General features: G+C 61.4%; 2 protein-coding genes across 3 annotated transcripts; both read right to left on the reverse strand.

Annotated features, from left to right (window-relative positions):
- Nucleotides 1–1,412: 1,412 nt before the first annotated feature.
- TFEB (transcription factor EB) lies at nt 1,413–16,790 on the reverse strand. Of its 2 annotated transcripts, none has more exons than XM_048328176.1 (9): nt 16,485–16,790; nt 5,870–6,114; nt 5,545–5,799; nt 5,382–5,462; nt 4,672–4,792; nt 4,456–4,512; nt 4,004–4,079; nt 3,731–3,878; nt 1,413–3,428 (listed from the first exon to the last, which is right to left on the reverse strand). In XM_048328176.1, the coding sequence occupies exons 2-9, from the start codon at nt 6,062–6,064 to the stop codon at nt 2,988–2,990; spliced, it is 1,374 nt and encodes a 457-aa protein (XP_048184133.1). In that variant the 5' UTR covers nt 6,065–6,114; nt 16,485–16,790; the 3' UTR covers nt 1,413–2,987. The 2 variants fall into 2 exon arrangements, with proteins under 2 accessions (XP_048184133.1, XP_048184134.1); XM_048328177.1 differs by lacking the exon at nt 16,485–16,790 and adding an exon at nt 6,512–6,723.
- An 869-nt stretch (nt 16,791–17,659) lies between these two features.
- Nucleotides 17,660–21,994, reverse strand: LOC125337855 (pepsin B-like). The gene is made up of 9 exons (XM_048328053.1): nt 21,796–21,994; nt 21,010–21,160; nt 20,497–20,614; nt 20,214–20,332; nt 19,485–19,684; nt 19,199–19,321; nt 18,978–19,122; nt 18,644–18,742; nt 17,660–18,478 (listed from the first exon to the last, which is right to left on the reverse strand). The coding sequence occupies exons 1-9, from the start codon at nt 21,849–21,851 to the stop codon at nt 18,326–18,328; spliced, it is 1,164 nt and encodes a 387-aa protein (XP_048184010.1). The 5' UTR covers nt 21,852–21,994; the 3' UTR covers nt 17,660–18,325.
- Nucleotides 21,995–23,433: the final 1,439 nt, after the last annotated feature.

Genomic DNA, 23,433 nt, shown 5'->3' on the forward strand with positions numbered 1-23,433 from the left:
TATAATTTTATTTTTCCCCCCGCCCTCCCCTCTCCCTCCGGCGCATAAAGCGATGACAGTGCTCCGAGCCGGGGTCTTTTGCATTTCTGAGTTGGTTCTGTTAATTGGAAGGAGGGTTAAGAATCTGCAAGGTCGTTTCAATCTCCATCTGACCTTCAGAGTAATCCTCTATGCCAACACCAGAGCATGTCATTAAAATGAGGCCCCTCTTCCATATCCCGGCATCCCTTTATTCTCTCCTTGTGCACATTAATTGCTCATAAGTTGATTTGATCTCCCTATTCTGCAAGAAGTAAATTGCCCTCTTATTTCGCCATTTTCATCCTGTTTTCTTAATTAGGCCCTTAAAAATCTCTAGGGCCTCAGCCGGGCCGCAGGCCTCATCCTGGGAATAAATTTTGATCTCAGCCTGATAAAGAGTGAGCAAACCCCGAGCTGGAACAATGTCGTGGGCTCCCCTCCCTCCCTGCACGCTATTCTCCTGACATGAAAAGGCTATCAGTTTTTCTCTGTGTTAATATAGGAAATAATTCACACTTCAGGCGTTGTTCTCTATTTAGTGTTCACACTCCCCTGATAAATCAAATCAGGGATTTTTTTTTTTTTTTGTCATTTTTTTTCCCCCTCTGAAGTGTCTGGAACCACTCGCTCCTTCTCTCCCCCCCCCCTCCACCACCACCACCTTCGGCCTCTTCTCGCTCTTTTTTCCCCCCTCCTTCTCCTTTTAATAAAGTTTCCAAGATTAGCCCCTGTGATTTTTCCAGCATGGGAAGTCTGTTTTAAGGTGGATTTTCTTGCTTGCTTTCCCCTCCTGGGTGTGTTTAACACCAGCACCGAGGGGAGTGGGAACCTGGCACGTGGCTGAGGGGCTGCAGACGAGGTGTGGGATGAGTTTTGCCAGGCACAGGCTCAGCAGGATACTTTATAAGTAGATTTTTCCTCTTGCAATGGGCAGGAGAGTCCCCAAAACCTGCCTGGACCAGCCCCCAGAGGGGTTTTGCAGCACCCTGAGGTGATGCAGATCCAGTCCTCCACCCAGGACAAAGAAGAAGCTGCCACGCTCCAGGATGTTGTAAATAAATATATTTTTAATGATTCTTCTTCCATCCCAGTTCATTCTTTTTATACATTTATTTATAAAACAGTAGTAAAATTTTTTAATCAGAGCACAGTGCATTAAAAAAAACAAAAAAACAAAACAAAACAAAAAACACCCAAAAAAAAACAACAAAAAAAAGAAAAACAAACAAAACTCCCAAAAAGATTTAAAAAAAATAGTAATTATAATCCACAACTGTTTACTCACAGCCAGGGGAGACATCTCGTGCTGAGCAGTGGCCAGGCCTTGCCCACAGGTGCCCAAGGGCATCCTAAAGCCACAATAATCTCAATTTCCTGTGGGATTTCGTGTGCCTGCCCCTTCTGGAGGGCACAGAGCCGTGGCTCTCCCACACCCACAGGTCCCCAGCTCGGCCAGGGCTGACCCTGGCAGGGACAATTCTCTTTCCAGGCACTGATGGCAGCACACAAAGGGTGCCAAGGCCTCCTGTGAACACCCCCAGCCCCTCCAGCTCAGAGCCCAGAGCCCCTCTCTGCTCACCCAGTGTCCCCTCGGGTCCCTTCCCGCTCCCTGCCCTGCTCCAGGGCCACTCCTCCTCCCTCTTCCTCCCCACCTTCCTCACTTCCCCGCACCCTCACGTCCCACAGACCCCTCTCTAGGGCTGTCCCCCACTTCCAACCCCAAATCCAGCCACCACGGGGCATCTTTGTCCCCTCCAGGTCATCCAGGTCCAGGACAGGGGGCGCCCAGTGACCCCCAGCCCCACACGGGCACCCCCAGCCCCACACGGGCACCCCCAGGCCAGGGGGGGGACGATGGCCAAGGGGTCTCCTCTCCCCAGCTCCCCTCCTCTCCCTCAATGAATCCATGGAGTGTTTTCCCTGGGAACAGCCCTTCCCTGCCCTTCCCAGCTCGCCCCCAGCCTCCAGCTGGGATGGAGGAGTCGGGACATGAGGCAGAGACCCAAAGCAGCTCCCCAGTACAGACCAGTCCTGGCTGGGGAACGAGCTGGTGACACTGGGAAGAGAAACAAGCCCCGAATTCCAAGCAGGTCAGGTTTGGCAGCTGGCACAAACCATCCCCTGGTCAGAGCCCGGACCTGCACGCCCACACGGGGCAGGACTCTCAAGAAGTATCCCCAAAAAGCCAAGTGTAAAAACCCTTTTATCCTTCCAGGAAGGAGCCGGGGCTCGGTGCCACGGGACAGGGACACTGCAGGGACACTTCGAGGAGGCTCAGGGTCACCTGGCACCTTTGCCCAGAGGTTTTGGGGTGGTGGGTGCTGCCCCACAAGGTGGGGGTGGCAGCAGGGGGTTGGTGGAGCATCAAACCCCCCCCAAACCCAGGTGTTGTGGGTGCCTTCAACACCCACCTGCAGACAGCACCCCCGGTGCCATATTAACGAACGTGCACCAATTAACGCCTTGTCACCCTTCTGCAACCCTGGAGCAGCGGGTGCTCCCAGGAAGGAGGAACTGGATGGACTGGGAAGCATCCAGAGGCTGGGGATGACTCCGTGGGGATGAAGGATCCCAGAGCAAGACGCCAAACCAGACACAAAGCTCGCAGCATCGTCCCTCTGCTCCCGGGGGCTCGAGGCTCCGAGGCACCACCCCAGGGGAAGGGGGTGAGGCCAGGAGGGTTCTGCTGAAAGGCGAAGCAGCCGAGATCTCGCTGCCGGGCTGTGGAATCTCGCAGTCAGGCCAACGCCACAGCAAAGCCAGGAAGGTCCATTCCCGCTCCTGGCAAAAAGAAGCTGCGAAAGACATGGCAGCACCCGGCGGGCCCAACCCGAGCCCCCGTTGCATAGAGAAATTACTCCTGGGAAGATTCAAGTGCATGGCAGGACGGGCTCCTGCTGCTGGGAGTGTCCTGGGACTTGCCCACCCAAAGCTGGCGCTGCAGCCCTCGCCCCAGCAGCTCCCCATCACAGCATGTCCGCGTCCTCCATGCTGAAGCTGCTCCGGCGACTGCTGGCCTTGGAGGCCTCCGGGGACATGGCCGAGAACAAGGGGTCAGAGGCCAGGGGCAGCATCGTGTCCTGCATCAGCATCAAGTCCAGCTCCTTCTTGGATAGGGATGGGAAGGAAGCGCTGTGGCCGGGCTCCAGGCTGTCCGGGAAGCCCTGGGAGCCGTCATCGAAGCTCAGGCTGTGGGTAAAGTCCAGCTGGTGATAGGGAGACTGCGGCGGCGCGGGCAGCGCCGGCTGCGGCTGCGATTCGGGGTCTGGGGGTGCCAGCAGTGGCTCCAGGGTGCCCTCGTCCCCGCTGGCTTCTTGCTTGACCACCTGCTGAGCCAGCTCGGCCACGTTGACGCCCGAGGGCGAGGAGGTGGGCAGCCCGTGGACGCGTGCCTGCATCTCCAGCTCCTGCCAAGGGGACACAGCGGGGCTTTGGTGGGGGTGTCACACTCGGGGACAGGGCACGGGGACATTTATGGAGGCGGCAGGGACTGAGAAGCTCCCAGGGAAGCAGCCCATGGAAGATGCACGGTGATCCATGCAAAGCTCAGCAGGCTCCGACACCAGGTTTGCCTCAAGACTTTGCTCCTGGTCGCTTCCCAGCCAAAAAAGGCAGGAGACCCCCCTGGCCATGCCTTCGGTGGGACAGGAGTGAGGGGCTGGTGGGGCTGGGGTGGAGCAGAGGGAGGGCAGAGCCCAGGGAAGCTCACCTGGATGCGGAGCAGCAGCTGCTTGTTGGTCATCTCCAGGCGCCGCGAGTGATTCTCCAGGTCCCGGGACCTCTGCAGGTCCTTCTGCATCCTCTTGATGTAGTCCACGGAAGCCTTCAGGATTGTCCCTTTGTTCCAGCGCACGTCCCTGTCACCCGGGATGGGAAAAGAGATGGACCTGGATGCCAGCAGCATGGCCCCTCACCCCTGCTCCACCAAAAAGCCCCCAGTGATCCCAGTGATCCCAGCCCAGCAGGAGCCAGGGATACGTACAGGTCGTTGGCCTTGGGGATCAGCATTCCCAGCTCCTTGATGCGGTCGTTGATGTTGAACCTTCGCCGCCTCTCGACTGCGGGTGAGAGGAGAGGGGTGGAAGTGAGGGGGCAGCAGGAGCAGGGGAGGCTGCGTGTCACACGTGTCCCTCATGTCCCACATCCCACTGTCGTGCCCCAGCCAGACCCTGAGGAACTGGGGAGCTCAGGATGAGGAACCTCAGGAGCCACCCCTGCTCCACCCCTGGCCCAGCAGGTCTGAGCTCCCCCCAGGAGGACAGCGAGGTGGCTCCTGTACCCCACTTTGCCAGGAAGGAGGGGCTCAGGGGGTCTTTCCTGAGGGTCAGCTGGGATGGGAAGGGGGACGCAGCTCAGAGAAAGCAGGAACGAGGATGAAGAGTGATGGGAAAATGGCTGTGGGGTCAGGAGAGGCGAAGGCAGAGCTGAACTCACTCAGGTTGTGATTGTCTTTCTTCTGGCGCTCTTTGGCCAGGGCTCGGCTCTCGGCATCTGCAAGAGACCCCACGATGTCACCGCGAGGGGACGAGGCTGCACCTCACCCCACGAGCATCCCGGGCTGGCACTGGAGTCCCCATACCCCCGTGGGGACAGAGCAGCCCCAGTTTTGTCACTTGCTGTCACCCCGCCCGCTCTGGGGCCGGGACACACCTGTGAGTTCTCTCTTCTGGGTGAGGTCGGCGGGACAGGAGCTGCTGGTGACACCAACGAGCGACGCCGTCACCTGGGGGTCCCCACTGTAGACATTCATGTGACTGCTGGACATGGGCAGCTGGAAAGCAGAGGGACAGCTGGGTCAGCTGCAGGCAGGGCTGGGGACCGGGATCCAGCCCAGCTGGGATGGGAGTGCACAGCCTGGGCAGGTGGAATTGTCTTCCCAGCTCCTTAAAGCAGCTTTCATCAAAGAAAACAGGACTTCAAAGGGCACAGCTGATCCCCTCCCATGGCCAACATCTAAAATAGGGCAGATGAATCACATCTGAGAAGGGCTGGGCAGGATGAATCCCACTGGGAGGCCCAAGCTGCCACATGGATCTGACCCGGGACACGGTGCTGCTCTGGGGGAGCTCCTGCCTGGGAAACCTCTGCCGGCTCTGCCATCTCCCCACCCCTGGTCCCTCCCTGTGCCTCTCTCCCGCCTCTCCAGCTTTTTAAAAGGGTTCCCAGTTGTCCTCAAGGGGGAAAAACGCTGGAGGATTGATTCTTGTGGGTGTTGCTGCCTCCAGGGACAGGATTGGCTTGGGTGCCACCAAGGGGATGCGGGGGTGTGGCAGAAGGTCCCCTCTGTGCCACCTCCATCCCTGCACGGACAGGGCTGTGGGACCCCCCAGGTCCGGTCCCTTCCTGTCACCCTCACTCACCGTGTTGGGCATGTGGACTTCGGGGTTCACGTAGCCCAAAACATCATCCAGGCGCATGATGTCATCGATGACCTCATCAAACTGAAAGGGAAAAGGACAATTGGGCTCCTCTGCCCTTCCCAGCACCTGGTGTGTCCCCAGCAGCCCGGTGACACCCCCTCACCTCCCGCTCCGGGTTGGAGCCGATGTTGAGCATGGCCATGGGGCTGTTGGGAGCGCTGTTGCCCGCTGAGGAGGACAGGACGTGGCCGGGCCGGACGCCGGGGGACGCGGCCGGGGGTGGCTTGGGAGAGTGGCTGGCAGGGCTGACGTGGGCAGCGAACTTGTTCCCATAGGTTTCGGAGAGATAAGCCTGGACCTTCTTGTCCCGAGACTTCTGCAGGTGGTAGGTGGTGGGGTTCTCCAGGTAGGACTGGACCTGCAGGGACAAAACCCATCAGGGACCCCGCGGGTTGTCTCACACCCCGGCAGGGGAGACACCACGGTACCTTGAGGACCTCTCCGGGCACGGGCGGAGGGGACTGGAAGTGGACGGGGGTGTTGATGGCGGGGCTGGAGGCCACGGGCATGCGCTGCTGCTGCATGTAGTTCATCATCATCTGCTGCTGCACCCGCTCCCGCTCCGCTTCCTGCTGCGCCTGCTGCTTCATCAGCTCCATCCGCAGCCCGATGCGCGACGCCATGGTGAGACACCGGGCCGGGAGCCACGAGCCCGCCTGGCACCGAGGGCACCCTGCGAGGAGGACACGGCACGTCACCGACAGCCTTGCCCAGCGGGGAAACTGAGGCACGAGGAAGGAGGAGAAATCCCAGAGCGCCCACGCTGGATGGTGACTGATCCAGGAGGATCATCCCAGCGCTGGCGCTGCTGTCCCAGAGCAGGAGGACCAGGTCCCAGCACCCAGCCTGGCTGTAGGAGCCCCCACCAGCTGCCTCCTTACAGAAAACAGGGATGGGAAAGTCAAAAGCACCCCAGGGAAGCTCCCGAGAAGGGCGACAGCTGAGAATGAGGATGAGGAAGGGTGGCCGGAGCTGAGATTGACAAGGAGAGTGAGGGAAATTAGGGCCTGGCAGGAAGGACGAGCCGGGAACCGCGATGGAGCAGCCAGGACCCCGCGCCGTACACTCAACCCGGAGCCACTTCCCAAACACCGCAGCGACGGCAGAACCCCACAGCGAGCCCGGCAGCGAAAGGGAAAGAGAAAGAGAGGGAAGAGCAGGAAGAAAAGGCCGGCGGGTGCCAGGAGCCGGGGACAGCTTTAACCCCCAGCCCGGCCGTGCCCGAGCCCGGCTCCGGCGCGGGGCGAACAAGGCGGGCTCTGTGCGGGGCCGGCACGCGAGCGCGGGGACGGGGGGGACCGCAGCGGCCCCCGGCCGGCACAGACCGGCCCTTGTTCCCCCGGACAAAGGGGACGGCGGCCCGCGGAGGGCGGAGGATGCCGGGGCACGGGGAGCCGCCCCAGCCACCGCCGCCAGGGCTTTCCACGGGGCCGCTTTCCCACGCGGGGCCGGGATGCGGGAGGTGCCTTAAGGGATGCGGGTCTGGAGCGCGGCATCGCAGGGAAGCGGAGCACGGGAGGCAAAGGAAAAGCTGCGAGGGGAAGAGGCAGGAGGGGAAAACCAGACAGGTTTTGCTGTTTAAATGCGAGGTGGGATCAGAGACGGGTGGCGGCCACGCAGAGCCGGTGCCATGCGCTACCCGGAGGGGAAATTAAATCAAGGCAGCACGGACGGCAACGCGATTACACAGCTCAAGAGCAGCTATTGAGCGGCGAGGGGAAGGGAATTAATTAGCCATGGTGGCCTGTCCAAAGGGGGATGGGAGACCGGAGCCTGGGCCAGCGATCCACCGGAGCTTCGTTAAGGGGGATGTGCAAACAGCCCGAGAGGAGGGCACGGGGGGTGGTGCCGGGATGAGAAACAGCAGAACCCTGGAAAAGACCCCGGTGAGAGCCCACAGAGGATGGAACAAGGCTGAACTAAGGGGGAAACCCAGAGCTGATGCCCACGGGGGATGTACAACCCCAAACACGAAGGGAAGGGCGAGAGGCTTTTCTCAGGAAGGGCTGGCACTCGTGGGAGCTCGAGGATGTCACGGGAAGGGTGCCGAGGCACAGCCGCCCACAACACAGCACCCACTGAGCCCTGCTGGCCCCGGTGCCACCACCCAGCCTGGCTGCAGGATCTCCCCTTATAGAAACCAGGAGTGGGAGAGCCAAAAGCTCCCCAAGAAGAGCTGCAGAAGATGAGGAGGAAGATGGGGAAGGGTGGCGAGAGCTGGGCTTGGTGAGGAGAGGGGGGAAATTAGGTCAGGTTTAAAATAACCCCTTTGGTTCTGCTTGGCTTCCCCCCCACCCCCCAAAACGCTGAGCAGCTTCTGCTTTCGCTCTGAGTCAGCCCCAGCAGGAGGGCGGCAGCGGGACAGGATGGGGACCCGGGGCCCACGTCCCACCCTGGGGACACATCCCAGCCTCCCCTGGTCCATCTCCAGAAGAGCAATGGAATGGCAGCTCCATCCTGTTATTCCTGTGAGGGCACCCAGAGGTTCTCCCACTGAGCCGGATCCCAGCACCAGTGGGAGCCCCAAACTGGTCCCTACTGGAAGGGGACCCTGGCGAGGCTCATCCTGGTGCACAGGGAGGCCCAGCAGTGGCGGGAGGCCCAGGGTGGGAGATGGAGCAGCTGGGAAGGGGATGGAGGGGCTGAAGGGTGGCTGAAAGGGAGGGAAAAGCTGGATGATCCCAGCCCCTCTCCACACCCCAAATCCACTTTTCCTGTCTGGAGAAACGCAGGACACGGGGCTGTCCAGGCTCCAGCCATGCTCCATCAGCACCCCCCAACCCCACAGCGGGGCCAGAGCCAGGGAATGCATCTCCCTCCCAAATATCTCTGCCGCTACTCAGCACCACGGTTATTTCTGGCCCTTCCTTGCTCTCTCTCTGGGGGTGTTATTTCAGCAAGAACCCAGCGTCCCGGGATGGCACTCGGGGGTGGCTCCAGCTGGAGGATCCTCAGAGCTGCCCCAACCCTCCCTCAGCCCCCTCAGGACTTCGCACAGCCCCGAGCTGACCCTCAGCCCTGCGGTGACAGTGACAGCCGGTGGTGGCATGGGGGCGGCTGCTCAGCAATCGCTGGGACGTGCTGGAGGGACATCGGGTGCTGGAGGGACATCGGGTGCTGGAGGGACATGGGGTGCTGGAGGGACATGGGGTGCTGCCCCGCAACGCCGGGGGCCGGGCTGGTGACAGACCCACTGCCCGAGCTGGCAGGGGGCCCCCAGGGCCACCTGAAGGGACACAACACCTGGAGAAGCCACAGCAGCGTGCCCAGGCTCAGGTGTGGGTGAGAAATCCAAGCTGCCGGCAGGCGTTTTCCAGATTTAGCCCGGGGGATCGCGTTACCCTCCCAGGGGAGGTGGCACCGTCCTGCCCGCCTGGCACGGCCACAGCACCCCCTGCGAGTGCCACACGCCTCCTTCTGCCACCCCTCTGAGCAGGGGGAGCGATGCCCTGCCGGGCTGAGAACCCCCCAAACTCACGGCGCCAGGCAGCGCTGCCCAGCCCCGCTCCCTCCCGTGTTTTATTTGCCGGTCGATCGTGGCCGTTTATGAGCGGAAAAATCAATCAGCAAAAAATCAATCAGCAGCTCCAGGAGGGAGCGGGGACCCCCGGGGGAAGGAGGGGGGACAGGGCAGGCACCATCCACCCACCCAAACCCCGCTCTGGGCTGGCAGCTGAGGGGCAGTGGAAAGGAAAAGGAGAAGAAAGAAGTGAAAACAGCTTCGCTGCTCGCCACGGGCCGGCCCAGCCTTCCCTTCCTTCCTTCCTTCCTCGTTTCTCGTTTTCAAACGCCGGGGGGTGGGGACGGACACGGGGGTGGCAGGGAGGGAGCACAGGGGACCCCAGCCCGGGCAGGCACAGCTGGGTCCAGACAGCCCCGAGCCCAGGGTTTGCTCCAGGAGCACCCGATGTCACCCAGCTGCCACCCCACAAAGCCACCCCACGTGTGGGGACGGGCTCTGCTGTGACCCCGCTGTGTGGGGACAGGGGGACAGTGAGGCAGGGGTTACCTGGGTGCAGAACAGAGGGGCTGGGGGACCCTGCAGGTGCCAGGGCCAGCAGGTCACAGCTCCTCCGTGCTCCGGGCCAGCCCCGTGTTCCTCATTTTCAGTGGCCACGTGGGGAGCGGGGAGGGAGGGAAGTTGCAAAAAAAACCCCCTCCAAACCTGCTTGTTTTTGTCACAGGAGTGAGCAACAGGGCTGAGAAAAAGCGTGGAAAAATTGATGCAGCCACTGCCACCGGGGCACAGGAGCCAGGGCTGGGTCTGTCCCAAGGGCGGGCAAAAGCTGTCCCTTGTCACTCCAGGGGATGTGGCACGCAGGGATCCCTCACCCCCCGTGTGCCCAGAGTGGGTGCAGAGTAAGCACCTGGATTACAGGTGGAAAAGAGGCTGGAAAAGACGAAGTTTAGGGAAGATGACAAGAAAGATGGAGAGGGCCTGGAGCACCAGCACACAGGGCAGGGATGGATGGGAGATTGGGAAGGAATTGCTGTCTGTGAGGGTGGGCAGGCCCTGGCACAGGGTGCCCAGAGCAGCTGTGGCTGCCCCTGGATCCCCTGGAAGTGTCCAAAGCCAGGCTGGAGCAGCCTGGGACAGTGGAAGGCGTCCCTGCCCATGGAACGTGCGGAGCTTTAAGGTCCCCAAGCATTCTGTGATTAATTACACAGCCCAGCAGCACGGGGCAGTCCCTCCAGCACTCCCAGCGGGTCCCCAGCAGGATGGCAGTGCCACAAGAAGGACACGCTGCTGGGCACACCCCAAGGCTGCTCTGCACCAGAGGATCTGCTCTGATCCTCTGCTCCCTCCACGGAGAGGGAGATCCAGGCCAGAACACAGCTGGACCCACCTGTCCCTGCCCAGCTGGGCCCAGCCTCGTGGCCACCCCTGGGGCACTCACCCAGACTTGGCAAGGCCACCACGGGGGTGACTGATGCCGTGACAGGGCACCCGCAGTGCCAGGGCTCAGCGAGAATCCTTCATCTCCCCGGGAAGGATTTGGGGTGGGCAGCGCCAGGAAGGAGCTGCTGCAGGATGGGGGTCTCAGGAAGGATTTAGGGTGGGCAGCGCCAGGAAGGAGCTGCAGGATGGGGGTCTCAGGAAGGATTTGGGGTGGGCAGCGCCAGGAAGGAGCTGTAGGATGGGGGTCTCAGGAGAGGATTTGGGGTGGGCAGCCCCAGGAGGGAGCTGTGGGATGGGGGTTTCAGGAAGGATTTGGGGTGGCAGCCTCAGGAAGGAGCTGCAGGATGGGGGTTTCAGGAAGGATTCAGGGTGGGCAGCCCCAGGAGGGAGCTGTGGATGGGGGTCTCAGGAAGGATTTGGGGCGAACAGCGCCAGGAAGGAGCTGCAGGATGGGGGTCTCAGGAAGAATTTGGGGTGGGCAGCGCCAGGAAGGAGCTGCAGGATGGGGGTCTCAGGAAGGACTTGGGGTGAGCAGCGCCAGGAAGGAGCTGCGGGATGGGGGTCTCAGGAAGGATTCGGGGTGGGCAGCACCAGGAGGAGCTGTGGATGGGGGTCTCAGGAAGGACTTGGGGTGAGCAGCGCCAGGAAGGAGCTGTGAGACAAGGGTCTCAGGAAGGATTTGGGGTGGGCAGCCCCAGGAAGGAGCTGCAGGATGGAGGTCTCAGGAAGGATTTGGGGTGGGCAGCCCCAGGAAGGAGCTGCGGGACAGGGGTCTCAGGAAAGGGCTCCTCCCCACAAACAGGGACATCAGGCAGTAGGGCCATCCTCAGAAACCCTCATCCAACACCAACGCTGACCATGAGGTCAGACCGGACACTCCAGAGATCCCATCCAGCCTCTGCAATGAGGAAAACAGGAGGAGAACCCCATTTCCAACCCCAGCGAGCAGCAGTGCCCTCCCCACCACCCACCCAGGAGCCGTATGGGGCAGCTGGACGGGACTGAGCTCCTGGGATGGCTGGGAACCATCCCAGCCCCATCCAGAGGCTCCTTCCCTGCGCTCAGAGCACGCGGCCCTGAAAGGGAGAAGGAGCAGGCAAAGGAGGGGCTTGGCAGAGCCACGCCGGGGTCAGTTGACAGCAGCAGCGAGAGCCTGAGTCACCGGGACTGTTTTTAGCCCCGGCATCTCAGCAACGTGGAGCGGGACGTTGTTAACAGGCGCTGGGTCAGAGGCCAAATGTTTTCCCTGCCCCGAGTTAAACACCGCGCCTGGAAAAGGCCGAGGGATCCGGCACGGGAAAAACATTACCGGGGCTCGCCCAAAACACCCAGGTAAGCCTGGCCCGCCCAGAAGGGGTCAGGGAATCGGTGGAGGGAGAAGCATCGGTCCCCGGTGCCACGCAGGGCTGCGTGTCCTTTGTCACGGCGTCGCTGAGTAAATGGGGTGCAGAAAAAGCCCCCTGGTTCTGGGGGTGCCAAGGCACGGCCAGGAGAACCATTATGGGGTTAATGATACACACACAGCCTTGCTCCGGTGTCTCTCCACCCCAAAAGTTCTCTCTTCCACCCCAAAAAACCCACCCAGCTGAGGGATGGCTACAGATCACGCTCACAGCTGGAGGTTGGCAACTCCAGGCCAGAGTTTGGGTGCAGGGAGAGGCACGGAGACCCCCGGGACCCCAAAACAGAGGGGCTGGACCCTCTAAAGCTGAGCAGGAGCTGCAGAGGCCTGATTGAAACATCACTGTCCGACTGACCGCGCTGGGAATTCACAGCTCCTGCCCCCTGCGCGGCCTCCCCCCCCTCCCCCGGCGGCAGCAATTAAAAATAAAAGTGCGAACGGGCAGGAGGATGGGCTGAGCCGCCAGCCCGGGCGCGGTGATTAATCAGCGCCCTATCGCGGGGACACAGGAGGGGACCGCGGTGACCTTGGAGGGGACGGGCAGGCTCCAGGTCCTGCTCCACATCCCGCTCGCTCCCTTCGGGAAAGGAGAGAGCCGGGAGCGCAGCCCCGAAGGAAAAGCCCGGCTCGGGGTCACTTGCGGGAGGCTTGGGTGTCGGCTTTTTTAAATAACCGCGTACACCAGCACCCAGGGGAACCGGCGGGACAGCACATCCCGGCCCCCAGCTGGGATCCACGGAGCTGCGACAGCACCGCCACACACTCCAATGTGCTAGAAACCATCCCAAAAAGTGGGGATGCTCGGCAAAACCAGCGCAGGAGCTCCGCGCGCCCCAAGCTCGCGGTGCCACCTGCCACCAGCACCAGGTGCAAGGTGACAGCGGCCACCCCGTGCCCCCCTGCCAGTGCCAGAGGCACTCCCAGCGCCGCCTCCATCCCTCCTCCCTCCCTCCCTGCGAGCTCCATGCTGCTGGAAGGAGGTAATATTTATAAATACGCCGCGTCCAGCCCCCAGCGCCCGGCCCGGAGGCTCGGTGGAGGCAGAGCCCGTGCAACCATCCCAGGGCCGGCAGCCCCAGGAATAAAGAAAGTGGGGACAGCCCATGGGCTCCCAAAGCAGCCCAGCGCTCGCCATCTCCCCCCCCGGCAGCACCTCTCGTGCCCGGCCAGCGCCGCTTACCCGCTCGGGAGAGATTTGTGCCGTCCCCTCCTTTCTGCCAGGCTCAGCCCGGCACTTTCCTGCTCCGTGAAGGTCAAACTGCTCTCTCGGGAGCCCCCGCTGCCAACCCAGCCCCGGGCCTGGCACGGTGCCGGCGCCACCGGGGCTGGTCCTGGCCACGGGCGCTGCCGCCTCTCCCGGGCACGTTGCGCCGGTTGGACCCGTGGAGGAGCCCAGAGGTTTTTCCCACCAGGCTGGGATTTCTCCTTCGCTTGGCCCAGGACCCGAAATACTCAGCCAGACCCGCTGGCACCTACTCCCTCCTCCCCTAGGAGCAGGAAAACGCTCCCCGTGTGTGCCAAGGTGGCTGCAGCCCCCTCCTCATCTCCTCCAAAAAATCCCCACCCCGTGTGGCTCCCCCAAAATCCCGAGGACTCCGCCTGGGCAGGAGCCAGCGCTGCTGCCCTCGCTTGTCCCCGAGGCTCCAAGAACTCCCCTGGCCGTCCCCACACTGCTGGGAGTTTCAGGTTTATCCGGAATTTGCACCCATTTAAGCAAAGGAGGGGACAGAGGCTCAGCGCGGGGCGTGGGGAGTTTGTTTGGAGCTGAACGCACTCGGAGGAAAGGTGACAAAACCCCGGGGGCGATTCATTAGAAGAGGCTTTAAAGATAAGGTGGCACAACCTGTGGGCACCGGAGATGTGGCACCGGGACACCCTGAGCCCTTCCCAGGTGATCGCACGCAACGCCCGCTGCAAATCATCCCACGGTGCCCATCCCAAAGCTCCTGCTCCGGCTCTGCAGGATTGACCTCCCCAAAACACCCCCCAAAACCTCCCCTGGGTCTCCAGAGATGGAGCATCCCCCATTCCCGGTTTTCTCAGCCTTCCTGGAAGGCGAGGAGCAGGAGCCAGGGCCTCCCGGATTCCTGGGCTGACCATGTCAGGGGACCCCGTGCAGGCAAATCCGCTCGGAAAACCGGCTCCAACCAAAAGCCAGGTGCCAGGAGGAGGGACACGAACTCGGAATGGATTAGGGAAGAGCCATCGGGGCTTTTACTGGGCATGCCAGCGAGAGGAAAAAAATCCCTGAGCACACAATCCCTGTGTGGTCAGGAAGAGATCACCCCCTCTTCCACCCTTCCAAGTGTCACAGCGCCGGTGACAACGACCACGGCTCGTCCTGGGAATCACCGGTGTGATCCCGGCTGCATCCACACCGGGATCACGCAGTTTGGCAAAGCTCATGGAGGTGGTGGCACCACGGGAAGGCCACCGCAGGGCGGTGACAGCACACCTGGCACCTCCGAGCACTCTCTGCTCTTTTATGGGGGAGTCAAACACCCAGCGCTGGCTCCTTGGGATCCTCCTGGGATCCCTGGGAACCTCCCAGAGCAAACAGGGGGTCTGGGAAGTTGTCACGGAACAGCCACCACCAGCACGGTTGCCACGATGCTGCCACAGGGACGTGTGGTGGCACTGCCAGGCCGCAGCCCCACGCCCAGGATGCCGCTGCTTCCCCCTGTCCACTTCCTCTTTGTCCGGGATACGGGATAACCCCACACAGGGCAGTTACAAAAGAAGCTCCCTTGGGGCGAGTCCAGCTTGAGGTGCCCTCTAAAACCACCCCAAAAACTCCAGCTGTCCCCAGGGGTGGAGCACAGAGGGGACAGGGATGTGGCAGCTCCGTCCCTCCTGTCTGCATCCCAGGAAAGGAGGGAGAAACAGCAATCCAGGGATGAGATCCCATCACATCAGACCCCCAGCTCCCCACTGTGACACAGGAGGATCCATGGCGAGCCAGAGGATGTTTTCACCCTCAGCACGGTGGATGTTTTTGAGGGGAACACCCCCAGCATGGCCTCCCCAGCCCCATTTCCCTGTTTGTTGTGCTGCTCGGGCCACTCCACCCTCGGCCCTGGGAATGTGCCCCCTGCTCCGATGATCCATCACATTATCCCAAGGGGCTCTTCCCGTTCCCCACAGCACTTCCAGGCAAACAGGGAACCGTGGGCAGGGCAGGGCAGGGCAGGGCAGGGCAGGGCAGGGGGGACCAGGAACACACACGTGCCGCGAACTGGGAGCCATGGAGCGTGGAAAAAGCAATAAAAGGCCTGGCTGGAATCACAGCTCCATCCCAAACACCCGGATGCTGGATGGCCCCGCTGCAGCCAGCTCCACCCCGGCGCAGTTTCCGACTGATAAGGGCGGGCAGGCCAGGCCGGCATCCCTCGGAAAACACGCAGGGCCAGCATCCCTCGGGAAGCAAACCCAGAATCCCTCAGGAAGCGAACCCAGCATCCCTGGGAAAACACCGGGCTCCCCTCCACGGGTCACCACATGCTGGCCTGACCCACGGCCACCATCCCCACCCAAATCTGGGTGTGTTCCCAACTCCGGCCACCCCGATCCCCAAATTCCCACCGCTCCCCAGCACGGTTTTCCGCGCTGGATCCTTCCAGCAGCAGGTGAGCGAGCTCAGGCTGGGAGAAACCAGCCCCACTCCCAGCTCCGGCCGGAGCAGCCGTGCATGAAGCCAAGCAAACATGGCAGGGAAGTACAGAGGAAGGGGGGGGTGGAAAGAAAAAATAACCCCCCCAATCCGTCCCTTCGCTGCCTGCCGGACTCTGTTATATAAAAAACACCAACTCCCCCCGTGCCCCAAGGGCCGGGAACGCGCAGGAGCGCCGGGATTCCTGGAAGCGGGCCCTGCTTTCCCCCGGACTTGCACCGGCTTATTTATTTATCTTAGAGGAGCACAATAACCACCAGATTCTCTTCGTGTTTCTATTTTTTTTTTTTTTTTTCGTTTTTTTGGTTTTTTTTTTTTTAAGGAAATTTCCCCCATCATCTGACTCCCCGAAGCTCTGGGGGCTACGTAATCCTTTCCTGCCTCGCAATTAATTCATGAATATAATTAATCGGCCTCTGGAGGCTTGGGGCAGCCCCCTCTATGCCTCCCTAAATTCCCCGGGAGGGAGGGGACACACTGTGTGTCCTCTTGGTGACCCCCCAAAAGCCCTGTGACACGAGGTAGCCCAACTTTTCCCATCCTTTCAGACCCCAAAAGGGGTCCCACTTTGTGTTCCCCAAACCGGGGGGTGCCCGGGACCCCCCGAGCGCACCCCGGCTGTCCTGCAGCATCCGTGCCTCAGTTTCCCCACGCGCGGAGCACCGGGTTCGGGGGGGTTCCCGATGGGAAAGGCGACCAGGGCAGGTCCCCTTGGGCTGCCGGGGGTCTCGCAGCCCCCAGGACCGCCGGGTTTTGGGAGGGGGCACCGGGATGAGCTGCCGGAGACCCCCAAAACCCCCGCAGTGCCAGGAGCAGCCGGGCTGGAGCTTCCCGGGGGCCGCTGCCGGGGGCGAGGAGAGGCACGGGGAGCGGGGGGTGGGGGGTTATTATTTACAGCAAAATAAGGGGGAAAAGAGCAACTACGAGTTCAAAGCGGCCCGGGATGGCGCAGGAGGGGGGGAGAGCACCCCAACACCCCCATACCACCCCCACAAGGTGGGCTCCGAGCTGCACGGCTGCTGAGCCCCCCCCTCCCCGGGGACCCCCGGGACCCCTTGCCCCTGCACTCACCCGTGGGGAGCGGCGAAGGAAACGAAGTGGTTCGGCTCCGCTCGGCTGCGCTCGGGTCTGCTCGGCCTCGCTCGGCTGCTCTCGGCCCGGCTCGGTTCGGCTCCTCGGCTCCGTTCAGTTCAGTTCGGCCCCGCTCGCGCCGGTTCGGCTGCGCTCGGTTGGGCTCCTCGGCTCAGTTCGGCTCCACTCGGCTCTGCTCGCCCCGGCTCAGTTCGTCTTCTCGGCTCGGTTCGGCGGCGCTCGGGCCGGTTCGGCGGCGCTAGGCGCGGTTCGGTCGGGCTGCTCGGCTCGGCTCGGCGCAGTCCGGCCCGGTTCGGCCCGGCTCGGCCCGGCTCGGCCCCGTGCCGAGGGAGGGCAGCAGCAGCGCCCGCCCGGCCCGGCGCGGCCCGTTCCGCTGCCCTCGCTCCGCTCCGCCGGCCCCGGGCACGCCGGGAGCTGCAGTCCGCGCCTGCCGGGACTTGTAGTCCCCGCCCGGGCCACCGCGGGAGTTTGGGCTTGGTGCTTTCCTTCCTTGAAATGAGGGGGGTTCCTCCCCAAAAATGCTTTTTCTTCTCCCCGAAAGTGCGGGTTTCCACCCCAAAAACGGGTCAGGAGAGGAGGGATGGGGTGGGAGGTGAAGGCAGCGCTGTGATCGGGTTGTGCAGTCCCGTGAACCAGGATCCTGCATCCCTTTTCATCAGGAACACACGGGGACCATGGAGCTCCTTGCACCAGGATCCCGCATCCCTTCGGGCCGGGGTCGTGCATCCCTTGCACCAGGAACACACGGGGATCACGCAGCTCCTCGCTCCAGGGTTTTCCCGCTCCTTGCACCAGGATTGTGCAGCTGGTTGTGGCCGTGGAGCGCGAGCAGTGACCTGCAAGGAGCTGCTCGAGGCACGGGGGGCTTTGCCCCCTCCCTATGGGACCCTCGGGGTCCGGGGGGTGCCAGGGAAGCTGTGCCAGGAGATTTGGGATGAGATGAATGGGGAACAGGCGGCTGCAGCAGGAGGGGGCGGTGGGGACCCTGGCCAGCTGCAGACAGGGCACTCCATGGCACCTCGAGTCCCCAGGTGACCCTGCCACCTCCTGCCTGTGGCCACAGGATGGGGTTTTGGTGGCCAGGATCATCCCGCTGGCAGATTTGGCTGGAAACAGCAGGTTTTTGGGGTGGTCACGTGCCACGGGCAATGTCCTGCATCTCCTGAGCATTACCTCCACTGAACAGCCTCTGGTCATCCCTGGGCACCCTGCACTGTCCCAATCCATCTGACACCACATCCAGCAGCTCCTCTTGGGAGCATCCACACATCCCAAGCCTCGGGCACCTCAAATCCCTCCTCCCCGCCCTCCTTGGAGGCTGCAGCCATGAGTTTTAGCCCTGGAGAACAAACCCAGGGTGTTTTCCTCAGCTGGAGCGTCTTTGCACGACACTTTAATCCCCGATTTCATCCCTGATTTATTTGCAAACACACATGGGCAAGTCCCCCTTGGAAAAAAAAACCCCAAGGACCCTGGAGCTGTTCAGCAGCTCCTCGTTCCACACATCCAGCTCCAAACTGGTTCCCGAAGCCTCCAGCCAGGGCTCAGCCCTGGAATCCTCAACCTGAGCGCAGCCTGAAATTCTCCCACTCATCCTGGTTTCCCAGCAAGCTCCAGCAGGGATCTGGCTCCCATTAAAAATAAAAATAAAAGCCCCCAAATTTGTCATTGCCGCAATCCAGAAGCTCAGCCAGTGCCTGGAAGCCTCGAGCGCGAGTTGGGTTCCCAGTCCTTTATCCACAACTCATCAGCACGCCCGGATCCCAGGAGGAGAAGGTGTTCCAAGGGATAAAATCCCCCGTGGATGATGCTCAGCGCCCCTAAGCTGCCATGGCAAAGCCCACTCTGTTGTTGGCCGTGTCGAAGATGGAATAATACTGCCGGAGGAAGAGATTCCCGAGGATCCAGAGGGGCTGGCCGCTGGCAGAGGACACGTAGGTGCTCTCCACCCCCACGGTGCAAATGCTGTCATTCTGGGGGGAAAAAGAGCCAATTCCAGCACAGTTCCCGAGCCAATTCGCTCCCCACGGCCACAGGCAGGCAGAGGAATCTCCGTGAAATGCGGTGTTGGGAAGAAACTCTGATTTTCTCCTGGGCAGAACTGGAAATTCCCACTGGGATGAGGAAATCCCACCTACCTGTAGGACGTAGGCAGCGGGAGGCAGCGGTAACCAGGCTCCACCGATGGCAAAGTAGAGGGTGGGCATTTCTGGGACAGAGCTGCAGTCAACCAGGAACTGCAGGAGAGGCAGAAAGGGGTCAGGACACCCAGGACTGGCACTGGCCATTGTCCAGTGGTCACCACAGCCACGCTCCCGAAGGGTCAGCACAGCTCTGACAGTGCCAGACCCGCATTTACCGAATTATTCCATTTTTACCCCACAGCAGAGGTGCTCCAGGTGGGATATTTTGCTCCTTTGGGGATTCTGGGACACTTCACAGCTCAGCACCATCCCCATCCTGCCCACCTACCCCGTAATCGCTCTGCTCTGCGCCCAGAGCCTGCAGCAGGGCTGGCAGGAACTGCCCTGGGATGGTCAGCAGGAACGTCCCAGTGTCCACAATCCCGTGACAGCCTCGGCTGCACCAACCAGTGACCGACAGCCCGATGGAGAACCTGGGGAAGCAGCAGGAAAAGGGTTGGGAGAAGTTTCCCACCCCAAACCCGCTGCGAGCCGTGGCGCAGCTCTTACCCCTCAATGCCGATCTTCCAGTACAATTCCTGGACCACGGGAGCCCATAAAACCTCCCCGGAGAACAGCTGGAGGTCAACCCCTCCCAGGATGACTTCCCCACCGTAATTATATGTCGGGTTGCTGGAAAGACACAAAATCAGCCCCTAAATCAGACCAAAATCTGAATTTGTGCTCTGTAGAAAGCGGTGGAGCACAGAGGGGTGTGGGGAGAAGGTGTGGATGGAAGGAAGGATGGATCCAGGCCATGCCTGTGGAAAAAGGAGCTGCTGCCTGAGGGTCTCACTGGGAGAAGTAGAAGCTGAAGAGGGGTTTGCTGAGCTGGTCCTGCTGCAGCAAGTTCTGCAGGAAGGTGGGGAAGCCGCTGATGGCAACACCGGGGTAAGCCATGCCCAAAATCCCGTCAAAGCCCAGGTAGTAGAAGGGTCTGCTGGGCTCGTCCAGGCTCAGGCCGAACTCCTGGTTCCTGAGGATGATGTTCTGGATCTGGAGGGAGAGGGAAGATGCTGGGAGATGTCGGGGTTTGGTCGCAAGATTAAATCTGCACTGGGAGAGGCTGAGCTCTTCCCCGTCACCCATGGGGTCGGGAGCAGCCTGACTCCCAGTTTTGTCCCCTCACCCTTTTTATTCCAGCAAAATACCCACAAACCCCGTTTTGCCTCTTAAATCGGTTTAAAATCCCATTTTCAGTGCGTGCAAGTCTCGCACAGAACATTCCTTATCACCCCGGAAGGACAAAGCTCAGATGTACACAAAGCAAATCCTTGCGGCCAAAGATATCCCTCCCTTATCCCAGATCGGGGCTGGAAAGCCCAGAGGACTGGGAATGAGTTTGTTTGCAGATCCCAGTGTCGGAGTGAATTCATGCTGACACACCTTAAACTAATCAGGAACCAATCCCCAGAATAAAAAGGTACTTTTAAGGTACTCCCTGAGTTTTAAACTGAGCTTTTAACCCAACTGCACTGGTTTTTCCCTGAAGTGTCCGTGCACCAGCCCCTCAGGGGTCACTTACTGTCACAGTGTCACACCCCAGCACCACGGCCACGTCCCCAAACCCGTAGCTCAGGGTGTAGCTCACATCAGTGCCCAGGAAGGTGGAGGACAGGCTGTGGTTGAACCTGGCGTGGTCCCCTGCAGGGACAGAAGGTGACAGCCCCCAGGTGACAGCCCTGTCCCCGCAGAGACAGGCTTCACAGGGGAAGGGCCATAAAACCGCTTTGGTGGCCCCAAACCCCCTCGGGTGGCGCTGGTTTCTCTGTCACAGCTCCCACGGGGGTCCCCCCAGGGGTGCTCACCGCAGGCTGGGCTCTGGCAGTAGGTGGAGGGCACCCACAGGTTGGCAGAGCCGGTGTCAAAGATCACCAAGAAATTCTGGGGAGGGGTCCCGATGCCGATCTCCCCGAAGTAGAAGGTCTGTGAACAAGAACCTGGGTGGGTTTCTGTTCCTGCCTTTTTGAAGGAGGTTTCTGAACCCCAAACTGCTGCTCGTGGTCCTGGAGGGCACCAGAGCACAGGGAGGGACAATGATTTGCCCTGGACACGGAGCAGGAATGGTGGATCTGCCCTGGAACCATGAGCTCTGCTTTTTCGGAGAAGGGATTTCCCTGTCCCAACTCCAGTCGATGCCTCCTGCCCTCCCAGCACCACCCAGCCCTCAGGGCCAGCCTAAACGCCCAAAAAAACCTTTCCCAAGGCCCTGAACTGGGGAGTGGGAGGGAGCTGAGCCCCCACAGCAGCCAGCAAAGCCAAGAAGGGCTCCCCAAAAAGCCGAGGCGGCTCAGAGGGGAAGGCAAAGCTTCAGCACTCACATCCAGGTGGTTCAGCAGAGGTTCGTAAGCCACGGCCCCTCTGAGCTGGTATTTCCTCCCCGGGTCCCCTCGCAGGTTGTTCAGGAACCCCTCGGGCAGCCCCTTCTCTCTCATCACCTCCTGCACGGACCTGCCCCTCCTCAGGGGGATCCTGCGGGGTGCAGAGATCCAGCTGTGCACCCCCTGTGCCGGGGGAGAGCCCCTCTCCTCGCCACACCCCTCATCCTCGCCCCCATCCCATCCCAGACCCCTCATCCTCAGTCCCAGACCCCTCATCCCCGCCCCCATCCCATCCCAGACCCCTCATCCTCACCCCCAGACCCCTCATCCTCACCCCCAGACCCCTCATCCTCACCCCCAGATGCCTCATCCTCACCCCCATCCTGTCCCAGATCCCTCATCCTCACCCCCAGACCCCTCATCCTCACCCCCATCCTGTCCCAGATCCCTCATCCTCACCCCCAGACCCCTCATCCTCACCCCCATCCTGTCCCAGACCCCTCATCCTCACCCCCAGACCCCTCATCCTCACCCCCATCCTGTCCCAGATCCCTCATCCTCACCCCCAGACCCCTCATCCTCACCCCCAGACCCCTCATCCTCACCCCCATCCTGTCCCAGATCCCTCATCCTCACCCCCAGACCCCTCATCCTCACCCCAATCTTGCCCCCAGGCCCCTCACTCCCAGACTCTCACCCTCACCCCCAGACCCCTCATCCTCACCCCAATCTTGCCCCCAGACCCCTCACCCCCAGACCCCTCACCCCACCCTGCCCCAGACCCACCTGAGCATCCCCTCCCCGAGCGGGAGGCACAGCAGGGCCAGCGCCAGCCCCCACATGTCCCCGGTGGTGGCGGTGGCTCAGTGGCCGCTCCGGGACGGGGACAAGGTGGGAAGGGGCAGAGCCGTGCCCAGCTGCTTCCTCCTTCCCCCGGTGTCTGCTCCCACCCTTCTCTTCGTCACCACATCCACCCTGAATTCCCTCCTGACCCGGCTCTCGGGGCAGCGCCGCCGATACCGAGACCAAATACGGGACATCTGATAAAAAACAAAACGCGGTCGTTATCGCCGAGTTCAAGGCTTTTTATCCCGCCTTCAGCCCAGCTCCAGCTTTCCGGAAAACAAAGGCAAAACCACACACCCTTCCTAGCAAATGGGAATTCCTGCTGCTGGCGTTCTGGGAATGAGCCGTGTTTGGGGTGCCCGCAGCCCTGCTGGCTGCTTCCGTCCAAGTTTTTGGGGATGGAATGATGCTCGGAATCTTCAGAAGCTCGGGAAGTTCCCTCCCCCCTCCTCCACAACCCCCCCCCCCCCCCCCCCCCCCCCCCAAGTTTCCCTGCCTTGGCCTGGACAGATCCTGCAGGGAGCAAAGGGGAGAGCAAAGATCGGCCGGGCCGTGGTCAGCCTCTGCCTGTGGCCTCCTGCCACCGCCAGCCCGTTTCCAGCAGAAAGTTCCCATTCCAGAGGGATGAGGATGAGGATGAGGATGAGGATGAGGATGAGGATGAGGATGAGGAGGATGAGGATGAGGATGAGGAGGAGGAGGAGGAGGAGGAGGAGGAGGAGGAGGAGGAGGAGGATGAGGATGAGGAGGAGGAGGAGGATGAGGAGGAGGATGAGGAGGATGAGGAGGATGAGGAGGATGAGGAGGATGAGGAGGATGAGGATGAGGAGGAGGAGGAGGAGGAGGAGGAGGAGGAGGAGGAGGAGGAGGATGAGGAGGATGAGGAGGAGGATGAGGATGAGGAGGAGGAGGAGGAGGATGAGGAGGAGGAGGAGGATGAGGAGGATGAGGATGATGAGGAGGATGAGGATGATGAGGATGATGAGGAGGATGAGGAGATGAGGAGGATGATGAGGAGGATGAGGAGGATGAGGATGATGAGGAGGATGATGAGGAGGAGGATGAGGAGGATGAGGAGGATGATGAGGAGGAGGATGAGGAGGAGGATGAGGAGGAGGAGGATGAGGATGAGGAGGATGAGGAGGATGAGGAGGAGGATGAGGAGGATGAGGAGGATGAGGATGAGGATGAGGATGAGGAGGAGGAGGAGGAGGAGGAGGAGGAGGAGGAGGAGGAGGAGGAGGAGGAGGAGGAGGAGGAGGAGGAGGAGGAGGAGGAGGAGGATGAGGAGGAGAAATGCCCTTCCCTGCTGCCCGCGCCCACCCAATCTGTGTCTCAGCGCCCTCAGCCTGTGTCAATATTTCGACACCAAGCTTGGAGCGCTTCGTGTCCTTCCCCCGGGAAGCGACAGAGCTGTGAACGCACCTGAGAACGAGCCCCGGTGACAAAGAACTTCAAAGAAACGACCCTGGCTGCCGGGAAAGAGCGGGGTCACCCAACCTTCCCCCGCCCAGGGTGTTCCCCATCCCCTTCGGCCAATTCCTGATATTCCAGCGCAGTTTTCCCAGGCTGAACGGC

Source organism: Corvus hawaiiensis, chromosome 24, assembly GCF_020740725.1.
Source record: "Corvus hawaiiensis isolate bCorHaw1 chromosome 24, bCorHaw1.pri.cur, whole genome shotgun sequence".
NCBI lineage: Eukaryota > Metazoa > Chordata > Aves > Passeriformes > Corvidae > Corvus > Corvus hawaiiensis.